At 39.9% G+C, this 11,718-nt stretch overlaps 1 protein-coding gene across 1 annotated transcript in view; it reads left to right on the forward strand.

Annotated features, from left to right (window-relative positions):
• The window catches only part of LIN7A (lin-7 homolog A, crumbs cell polarity complex component), a 106,253-nt gene extending 94,975 nt beyond the window's left edge, over positions 1–11,278 (forward strand). Inside the window, exon 5 of the mRNA XM_021689856.1 lies at positions 11,081–11,278. Within this exon, the coding sequence (XP_021545531.1) occupies positions 11,081–11,278 (198 nt within the window). The remainder of the gene's footprint in view (positions 1–11,080) is intronic.
• The last annotated feature ends 440 nt before the right edge of the window (positions 11,279–11,718 follow it).

Consider the following 11,718-nt stretch of genomic DNA (forward strand, 5'->3'; position numbering starts at 1 on the left):
TGTTATACATGTTTTTATTTTTATTTCTAGAAAATGAGAAAATATTCATCGGGTAGAGGAACCTGCCTTTCTTGGGTGCATGGGTGCATTCCGTGGGCCAGGTTTAGTACGTGGTACTTTACATAGGTAGTTCATTAAATCTTAAATGACACCTCTGAAGAAAATGTTACACCATTTTGCAGGTGTAGGAACTGAAGCTCAGGGAAATGAAATAACTCGCCCTAAATCATACAGCTGGTAATCTGTGGCTCAAAGCTTTGAAGCCAGCTCTCCCCAGATAGGTTAAGTAGACGTTGGGTAAGTACTGTGCCCTGTGCTGGGTACTGGGGAGAAACGATTGATGTGGCCCAGTCTCTGCTCTCTAGGACAGTGTCTACCAGAGCTGTGGGTATTCTGCTCTTCACTGGATTTAAGCAACAGCATGGAAAGACCAAGGGACTCAGACAAGAATCTGGAGAAGAGTTTTGATGATAAGAGAGAAGATAGAGGATATTTTAAAATCCAGGCAAGAAATCATAAGAAATAAGAGGGAGGAGAGATGAGATGGTAAATGGGGAATCAATATCAATCAGTATGGTGGTTAATTGGATGTGGGTTGAGGAGAGCATGAAAGATGTCCCCAAAGTGTCTAGTTTGGTTGGCTGCATGGCCAGTGACAGCAAGAACCAGAGAGGAGGGGTGAAAAGAATCTTTGGAGGTTAGAGCCAGTTAAAGCATTTGAAATGTTTTATTTTGTGGACCTACGTGAAAAATCTTAGTGTAAGTCACTGGTGACAAATCCAAGAATATTCTGTGGGTGTGCTTTTAATTGGAAAAGACATTTATATGCAGAGCCAGAGAGATATTGGACACTAAACCCAAAATATCCTTTAAATGTTCACTTCTCCGGCAAGAAGGCATCTGTAATGTTGAGCCTCTGCAATTAAATTAAATGTTATAGCTATTATCAATGTTTATTATTCATGGTACGCAACAACATAAATGTCCCTGCTGCTTTTTACACTTCACAGGAAACACATTTGACGGCTCTGGACTCAGACAACTTCTGCCTAGATTTTTTTATGTTTCTCCCTTATGCTTTATATGAATTGCCTGGGCGTCTAGGATTCTAAAACAGGTTAAATGATAAAGTGTATCCTTTGAAGGGTTTGACTGAATAATTTCAGGAACCTATTATTTTCTCAGACCCCTTAGAAGACAATGGTCTCTGTGAGATCACTAGCGTAAGACACCGAAGGGGAAAAAAACAAAACAAAAAACACTATTCTGGTTGACAGAATCCCAGTTGTTATTGCAGGGAGAGAAGATAGGATAATGTGTACAGTGCTTAGTTAAATAAGATTCCCCCATACCTCCTTTGATTAAGCCTTTTTTCTAATTTGCAAAATCTTTCATAGAACCTTCCAGTACTAGCCTTGTCCCCATCATGATAACAGGCCACTGATCCTAAAATTCAGCGGGGACTGTTTGAAGGGTGGGCTTTGGTATTTGTCCTTAGGGATCTCAGCCAGTGTTGAGGTATGCAACACTACTTCATTAACATTTAAAAGAGCTCAACTGAACCTGGGTACTCCTTCTAAACTAGTTTGACATGTTATGCCAGCTTCCACCATTCTTGGGATCCTGCAAAAGCAGCAGATCATGCTGGGTCTGCATTTAGGGTCTTGGGCAGAATTGCAAATTGAGCAATAATGACCTAGGTGCCAGGAGACCTACCGTTTCAAACTTTTCTCTTAAGTCAGATCTCTTCTTCCCTTCCCATTCTTCACGCTGCCCTTTGGTGTTCAGTGGACCCATCCTTCTTTGATAAAATCGCTTCCCCTCGTGTCCACTGAAAATTCAAACTCCCCAAGGGCTGCTGATTTTTTAAAAACAAACAAATATTTACTGAAGAAAGAGCATGTACCAGGTGCTACCGTGTCCTCTTTGCAACATCTTCTTGCATCTTAATGGATGACCAACCGTCTCGGGTTGCCCGGGACTGAGGCTTTTCCTGGGACATGAGTGTTAAAACCAGAGACTGTCTCTATCTAGGAATTGAGGCACAAAGAGGAAGAGCATTTTCTAAAGATCACACTCTTTTTTTTTTTTTTAAAGATTTATTTATTTGACAGAGAGAGAGAGCACAAGTAGGTAGAGCGGCAGGCAGAGGGAGAGGGAGAAGCAGGCTCCCCGCTGAGCAGGGAGCCCCATGCTGGGCTCGATCCCAGGACCCCCCTGGATCATGGCCTGAGCTGAAGGCAGCCGCTTAACCGACTGAGCCACCCAGGCACCCCTAACGATCACACTCTTAATCAATGATTTGTCTACTATTCACATGCCTCGACCCTCTTGACTCCAATCCCTGGACTTTCTGGCCTGTCACACAGGCTATACTAAGGGTCAGTTTGATGATTTGATGAAGGAGTCACACTAAATTTTAGTGGCTGAGATATTATTTGCATGTTTCAGTGAAGTATAATAGTGGGGAGTATGGGGGAGGCAGTTTTTTGGGGGTATGTGGGATGGTGGTTATCATGCCTCCACACCCCTCCCGTTTGCCAAACCACACCCGGAAGCAAAAAACCGGTTGAAAACCGGCAGTTTCTACATGACTGTTTCTGAACGTCAGCAAGAGTCTCTGCACCTCAGGGCTTTGGTGTCACAGTGTCAAGGCTTGGGAGAGCATGGCCGGGCACAGCATGCATTTTAGCAGCACGAATCAGGTGAATCATGACTGGGAAGGGTTTGCTGTAACCTCGACTTCTTGGTGAAACTTACTCCTCAAAAATTAACAGACTGATTGGAAGATCTCGTTTCCCAGGAATATTTTCCCATGCTGCTTGCTTCTGTTACCAGATCTCTAGTGCTCACATTTGTACTCCTGAAGATGGCTGTGTGTGTCTGTGTCTGTGTGTGTATGTTTCCTGTGTATATGTGCACGTGTATGTATGTGTACATATGTTTATTGAATGTGTGTGTGCATTTATTACATGTTTGTGTGTATTTGTGTGTGTGTTTAATCTTCATCCGAACAACCATCAGGAATTTTTTTCCTTCATTTGGTGCCAGAACATCATGAGTTGAGCAGTTACTATAAAGCATTACAACTGAAGTGTAGTAGCTGCATTTGCTTCCAATTTTAGCCTCCAGATCTGAAAGGTGAGCTGAGATCACCCATATGCTAGATTTGTGATTTCTGGTGCTGATTTTTCTTCTAAAGCTTTTGCTCCCTCTAGGTTTCTTGCCCCCTGGGCCTGCTGGCAATGCTCTGCACTCTCTGCTTTCATGGTTCAGCAATTTTTATATTTATAACTACTCTCACAGGATGAAAATATGTGTAATTATAGACACTCTTTTCTCCTGTCAGCCTCTCCACTCTTTTGTAGTGTTGGGTTAGTTGTTGATTTTCCCCTCTCAAGTTCGCTCACATTATGCATGCTACTATCAAGCAAATCTCCTACCCACTGTTCCTCTCCTTAACAAAGTGGGACACAGTGGAGGGGCTGAGAAGAATAGTTTTTCATGAATAAATAATGATCGTTTGTAATTAACATATAAATTGTATGTATGGAAATGATGCTTCTAAATTACTTGACAGTAATTAGAAGCAGTTGATTTACCTAAATAGTTGGAAACATTCTTCCAACAAACTCCATCCACTGTTAATTTATTTAGCAAACTTTGCCCCTAGATAATATAAAGGAAATGTCTACTTACTCCAAAATTAGATTTTGTTGTTGCTATTGTCCTTAAGCATCTGAAGCCCTACAGTAAGGTTATCACAAAGAGCTAGCATTTCTTGGACCCTCTTTAAATATCACACATTTTTCCAGGTGCTTTGTGTACATTAAGTTTAATCCCCGTAATGATCCTTAGAAGTAGATACTCTATGATACCACTTTTACAGAGGAAGAAATTGAAGCTTGAAGATAATAAGCAGCTTGTCTGAGCTCATAGAGCTGATAAGTGAAGAAGCTCAAATTCAAACCAAAGCAGTACTGGCTCCTTAGCCTAATAGAAAAAAGTGTGTTATAACATATATATATATATATATATATATAAAAAGTGAGGGGGGGGGGAGGAAGGGAGGGCCCAGGGGGAAGGGAGAAAGATGGTTTATTCATTGGCTATTAATTGAATACAGCATAGATGTTGGGCACAGAGATAAATAAGACTCATCTTGCCCTTGGACAGTCTGGTGACAGCAGAATGATTGTAAACTGATAAATTACAGTGCACTGAAATAGATATTAGCATTTAGGCAGGAACAGAGTACTATGGGAGAATATTAGCATATTTTTTCCAAGGGATAAATGTGATACTTTTTATACACTTGCCACTTTTCTTCAGCAAAAGAGAATACATTTAGAACAGGAAATTAACATATTTGAGGAAAGGAATGGATCAAAAAGTCACAGAAGTTTTTTCTGAATATGTCCTGCAGCTTGTGCAGAGATATTCCATTCTTAATTAAATACCCAATTAATATGTATAGGGTTTTCTCAGTGACCAAAAATGATGATTCTAGAGCTACACCAAGGCAAAATTACAAGATTTTCTAGCCTACCGAGCTCTCTTTCCCAGAATAACATAGTAGAGAAACTCTATTTACTGTTTGGGTTAATTATAGCCTAGAGTACTGTGTCCAAACACTGACCTACGTATCAGTGCCTGGTTGGCTGGCTGTATTATAAAGTCACATATTCCTAGGACGTATCGCTGAGTATATGGCAAGTCTGAGATACAGCCAGGCCTCTAATATTTTAAAAAATGCCTCAGTTGATTCCTATGGACATCCACGTTTAAGAACTACTGGTCTAAAAAAAGCCAGAAACAGGGAATAGCCACCCCTATGATATTTACTTTCTCTTTAATATCTTGTTTAATGCTATGGATTTGGTAAGTAAGAGTCTAATCTCTGGAAACAGATAGATCTCAGTTCATTTTAATCTGTTCCACTTAACTACCTGGGGGCTTAGGATAAATTTCTTAAGCTTTCCATTCCCATTTTTATAGAGTTATAAGGATTAGATATAATGCACAGAAAGTAGCTAGCAGTGCTTTACACTTAGTAAGTGCTCAATAAATGTTAGAGTATACACACACACGCATGTTTTTATATATAGACATACGCACTTTTAAAATAATAAAATGCCTTAATGGACTAAAAGAAAAACTATCATAAGAACAAAATGATCAGTCACTGTAACCTTTGTGGAAAAGGAGTTGGTCTGTCTTTGACTATACTGGATCATTTCAAATGTGAAAATCATAACCCGCTAATAGCGAGCCCTTCACGTAGCCCTCATGCCGCTCCTTCACTAGCCAACTCATACACTTTAGAGCTAGGAGTTGACCGATCTTACCCTTGTCATTAGTTCCTATCCTTTCACATCACCCCAAAAAACCAATCTCTGTCCAAAAGGTACACATTTCCAGTTATAACATAAGTAAGTCACAGGGGTGTAATGTACAGCTTGGTGACTGTAGTTAATAATTCTGTATTGTGTGTTTGAAAGTTGCTAACAAAGTAGATCTCAAGAGTTCTCATCATGGGGCGCCTGGGTGGCTCAGTTGGTTAAGCGACTGCCTTCGGCTCAGGTCATGATCCTGGAGTCCCGGGATCGAGTCCCGCATCGGGCTCCCTGCTCGGCGGGGAGTCTGCTTCTCCCTCTGACCCTCCTCCCCTCATGCTCTCTGTCTCTCATTCTCTCTGTCTCAAATAAATAAATAAAATCTTTAAAAAAAAAAAAAAGAGTTCTCATCACAAGACAATCATTTTGTAACTGTAAGTGGTGATGGCTGTTTTAACGAGACAAAAGATTAAATACAAGGAGATAACTAAGATTGTTTCTAAGGGTCTTTACAGCTATAATGTTCTGAGTTCCTGAGTTACCTAGATATTATGATGCAATGCTCTTAATGTAATTTACTCCCTGGTCACATCCAAAGGAATGACTGATGTCATGTTAGGAGCCCAGGCATGAACTTGGCTCTAGATATGCCTAGAATAACTGAGAGGTATAGCCAATTCTTGGTTATCTGAAAAAGTGTTTAAGCAACTTTTCTATTAGCAAACTCTGTCGGGATTATGTTCAAGTAATCCCCACAGAGTAAGACCTGCATAAAGACCTGGGCATAGACCATTTGACAGCTAATTATGCACAGATAACAAGCTTCCTTCCCAGGACGGGCATCTCTTCCATCTGAGGGCTAGCCAGGGTCAAAATTTAACAACTAGTTTCCCTATTGCAGTGGGGAAAACACACAAGTCATGAGCAAATTAGTGTCTGCAGTGTGATCCAAAGTTCTCTTTTATTAGAGAGGATTCTTAATCAACTAGGAAATTGAGCATACCATGAAATAGCAACCATTTTGATATCTCCCAACCTGTGGAAATAGAAGAGCTATTGAAAGATCAGAACGTAGCCATGCTGTTAAGTTGGTTCATTTACCAGCCACTGACTTACGAAACTTTCATCAAATTAACTAACTTTAAAGCTTCCTAGAGCTTACAACTGCATGAGATTGCTGATGAAACCAGTACACATCTGGTTTTTACTGAGTTATTTTTTTCCCAGCCTCCTGAATGAAATATCTTCTCTTACATATTAACATTACAGGATTATGATTTTATATCAATTTACTATTTTTAGCTTGTATTTATGCATTTGGAAGTGGCAAAAAATGATTTAAATTCTCTCATATTGATTTCTATGTATACTTTTAAAAGATGTAGCAGGAGAAATACATTATTTTCAGGATAGAAATGTCTTTTACTTCATTTCAGTGAATGATCATGGCCAAAGTATGCATAACTGTGGGGTCGATAATATTTCTCTTTAGGGCCTTTTTTCTTTCAGGGCCATACTTCTCTTTAGTCTAAATGTTTCCTAGGTACCTACTATTCCCCCATGCCTTCTTTACCACCCCTCGCCTTCTTAATAATATTTAACTTTTACCAGATGTCTTTACTAAATGAATCCTTGCTTATGAGTTCCTAAAATTGCAGTAGGTACACCACAATTCTTAAAGCAAGAAAATGAAATCTAACCATACAGAATTTCCAATTTTAAATGCAAGAGGGGATTTTGCTTTAAAATGGGAAGCCTCGCTAAGTTTCTCCAAATTACTGAAGGGCCACATTTTCCTGCTCTGTGACAAGCTGATGCTGCAGGTTTTCTGTGACTGCTCCAACTGAGCGAGGTGTCACAAAGGACAATTTCTGAATCAGGATGGCTTTTATATGTACAGCTTTGATAGAAACAGTTCAATTGTCGACAAATAAACTATTACATTTCAAAACATGTTTTAAATATTTAGCTCGAAATAAGGCATACTTTCATTAAGAGTGAGTAGTAGAACAAGCCGAAAGTTAGGGATAGGTGATACATTTTCAGGGCTCAAGGAATACCTATTAACAAGTGTTTGCGCATCAACACGTATACCCTAACTGAGCAGATAGTTTGGCTTCTTTTTATGCATGGAATAAGACCTCCATGGGAAGGTGATCTGCTTTTTCGTTCTTACCTTAAAAAAAAGAAAGAAAGAAAGAAAGAAAAAAAGTAGAAAAAACAGCCTATTCTTCCTTTTTTTTTTTTTAAGATTTTATTTATTTATTTGAGAGAGAGAGAATGAGAGAGAGCACACGAGAGCGGGGAGGGTCTGAGGGAGAAGCAGACTCCCTGCCGAGCAGGGAGCCCGATGCGGGACTCGATGCGGGACTCAATCCAGGGACTCCAGGATCATGACCTGAGCCGAAGGCAGTCGCTTAACCAACTGAGCCACCCAGGCGCCCCAGCCTATTCTTCCAAAAAGTTGAACTGAGGGACTAAAAGCACTCAGAAGATAAACTATATGTTAAAGAGGCAACCATATGCACTCAAAAGTATTCATAAAGTAGGCAAAGCCCATGGAGAAGCCATCCAGATCAGTCATTAAGACAAGAGTTGAAACATTTTTCTGAAAACAATTGAAAAATAAAGTTAAAGAGTGTTTGAAATAGTACATTCTACAAACATACTTATATTTCCCAAATCTCTGAGTTACCTCTTAGTTTCTCTTGTACCATTCAATTATATAACTTGTATTATTTGAACAAAGCATTTTTGGAAGCAGACATATGACGCTCTGCCCAGATCCCATCAGAAGGTTCTGTGCCCTGGTGAAGAAAGCAAAGCAAAAGGTAGAGTTAAACCAGGAGACCTGTTAACTCTGGTGAGCCCAAAGGAGGCTGAGTCATCATCTAAACCAGAGAAAGAACATCAGGGCAAAAATTCTAGATTCAAAGCCCATGGAGTCTGCTTTTTAATAAATTGCTAACTCTGGGGGACAACAGAGTTTGGGGTGGGAGAGGGTAACTTTGATGGTTCAGTGGGGCTGGATACGGCACACCAGCCATATTTCTCGCAGCTCTTTGTCCCTATGGTGAGAGCTTGATGGCCCCATGTATTAGTACCACAATCCTCCCGTGGCAACTCTAAACTGCAGGCATAATGCCTACACGGAGATAATGGGCCTCTAAAGGTCTGGCCTAGAATTTCCAACCCTATTAAATGAAAGCAAACAGAACAAAAGCCAAAAAGGAGTTTGGAGACTAATCATCTGGCCTAGAAAACGGGTGAACCAGTGTTACTGAGATATATAAACACATAAATGTTAATATTAAAAAAGAAATTAGAGAAAGGCATAAACAACCAAGTAGCCCAGATTTCCTTTTGAAGGAGATTTTCATATCTTAACAATTCATCTTGAGGCAAATTAGAAATTTTGAGCACACTGAAAACAGGGATGATATTGTGCAGAATTGTCAAAGTTTTCCCCTATCCTTTAATGTTCTTCCAAAGAACTTGGTATAATAGAATTCATAGAATAAATGCTAAATAAGCATCTGTTGAGTGAGTGACCAAGTCCATGATTGAATGAATAATTAAGAGAATGAATTGATCAATGAACAAGCCTATTTTCCTAGGCTTGAGCCACAGGCAAAAACTCACTCTGCCCAGCTGCTATTTATAACCACTTGCTCTCGATTTACCCCAGACTTGGTGAAGGGGTGGCTCTGTAAATTGCCTCCAGGGCTCATCATGGTCGTTTCTTAAATCCTTAGTATCTGCCTGATACTCCAACACGTGATGAAATAGCGTTCTTACACACCATGATGGCTGCCTTGTTGCTAAATTCAAAGCATTTTCTTTTTCTCGGACCACATCCACCTTGCTGAAGCAAGTGATAAAATTGGAACACAATCTCTTGTCTCCAAATCTGTATAATGTAGCAATTATGAGTTTCCAGATATAACTGAAGTGTGCTTGAAGTGCAACTTACTTATTTTATTTTTTTGTAACTCAGTGTAATATCCATTGTTAGTCCCCCTTCTGCTTGGGTTGTGAAATGTGATCTCAACCAATTTGAGGTGGCCTTCCTGGCCACTTGCGTCCACTCTCAGGTGTTCTTGCACTCTCTCAGCCTATCTCCTCACGCAGATGTTTCCTTCTGGGAGCTTCATCCAGGAAACAAGTCAAAAAGACCTTTGCACTTTGATCCTATAAAATATGAATTAGGTCATTTGCCCTGAGGATCAGCTGACAGGGAAGATTATCTCCTTTTCTTGGGGCCCTGTAATGTCCGATTACAGCTTTCTTCTGTTTTGCTTCTCCCTAATCCCAACCTGGAGAATCTTTAGAAGGTTTGGGAAAAGAGACCTCTTTGTATTTACTTGTAGTAAAAACATGGTTTCCCAGCTATTATCTGTACCATGATGTTTAAAAGACTTGGAACTCAAAAGCTAAGAAGTGATTTATTTTTTGCTTTCTGCTTCATCATTCCTACCTTATAGGTATGTGTGCATATATGGATATGATTATATCCTTAGTAAATTTCTCTGAAAATAAATTATTCTTTATAAGGGGCTTATTCAATGCATAACAATAATGCCCTCTGGAAAAATTGTGCCAGTTTGTGTTAAGTTACTAGCAGTATATGACAGTCCCATTTCCCTACATCCTTGGAAATACACATTTTTAAAAATACATATTCACCATTTTTAAATTATAATTATAAAGGAAATATTTTGTGTTCATCTGTACTTCTTTCATTGCAAGGGAGCTTAGACATCCTGAGTTCATGTGCCCATTTTGCTTAGGTCTTCATAGACTCAAGAGTTCTTCATGGTAAGAATGTGAACGAATTGTCATATATTGAAAATATTTTTTCTTGTTCGTTATTTGGCCTTTTTATGGTGTATGAGATATAGAAACTTACAATTTATAAATCTGATTTTGTGATTTTTTTTCCATTGGCATTTTTACTTAAGAATTCTTTCTCCATTGCAAGATGAACACTTCAGCTCTGCTTCATTTTAGTTGTTTTATGGTTTTATTTTTCCATTTAAATTTTTAATCAGTTATATTTAGCATAGACTAGGAGATTGGGCTCTACGTTATTTTCTATCATTTAATTATTATTTGTTTCCACATCATTATTTAACAGTCCTCTCCCCCTTTGGTCTAAATTCCACATTTATCACATAACAAAGTTTTACACACACTGGATGTGCTTCTGGACTCTGTGTTCTCTCTCTTACTGCAACAACAAGACACTGCTTTAATCATGATAGATCCCTAATAACGCTAATATCTGATAGGGAAAGTTCCCCTTTATTACTTTTTTTTTTTAATTCTTTCAGAATTTCCTTGACCAGTGCATTTACTCTTGCAGATGAAATTTAGAAATCCCACGCTAAACGTTAGCGCGGTATCTTAGGTCTTGATGGCTTCTCACCCTCCAAACTTGAACCCCCACTCAATCCGTTCTGTACCCTAGTGCATCCTAACCTGCCTCCACTTCAACCTCAAACACAATAAATAATAGTGATGATGGCAATGCATCCCATCTGCTGTAGCTTCTTGACATTTCAAAGTGGGATTTTATTTTTTTATTTTTTTATTTTTTTTACACTTAATTTAATTTTATTATGTTACGTCAGTCACCATACAGTGTCAAAGTGGGATTTTAACTAGATCCTGACGGCAGACTGGTCCCGCAGGGAGAGGAACATGCGAGCTCTCCCCTTTAAGAGCTGTCACTGTCTTTCCAGAGCGTGGAAGGGGAGCACCATGAGAAAGCTGTGGAACTGCTCAAGGCTGCCAAAGACAGCGTCAAGCTGGTGGTCCGATACACCCCAAAAGTCCTGGAAGAAATGGAGGCGCGCTTCGAAAAGCTCCGGACCGCCCGGCGCCGACAGCAGCAACAGCAGCAGCGGCAGCAACAAACACAGCAGAACCACATGTCCTAGGTGAGGAGCGCCTTCTTCCGCACCAACGACGGCCCGACACCTACAAGTTCGTTTCGGTTTTTAATACGGTTTCTGAGGCAGCTGGAATACAATCATTAGGTTATGACAGTCCCCCCGCCCGAATCAGTCAAGCAAATAAAAAAACCTGATGACCTCAGAAAATGTAAACAAGACAGTCGCTTACTTTATAATGCCATTCAGCCATATTTTCTGCAAATGTAAGATATTTTGGAAAATCATGTACTTGGGAGGGCCGGGTACAGACTATAGGATGCCTTTACGCACATTAGGAAAATGCAGGCTCTGTGCAACCCAGATCCCCGGGCACAGAGCTCCATGACAAGAGTGGGGGCTGGATTCCAGCCCCCTGCTCACCCTCTTGGCCAGCTGCCTTTGCACAGTGTACGAACTAAACAACCGTATAGTGCTGATCCTGGGAC

Source organism: Neomonachus schauinslandi, chromosome 5 (assembly GCF_002201575.2).
Source record: "Neomonachus schauinslandi chromosome 5, ASM220157v2, whole genome shotgun sequence".
Lineage (NCBI taxonomy): Eukaryota > Metazoa > Chordata > Mammalia > Carnivora > Phocidae > Neomonachus > Neomonachus schauinslandi.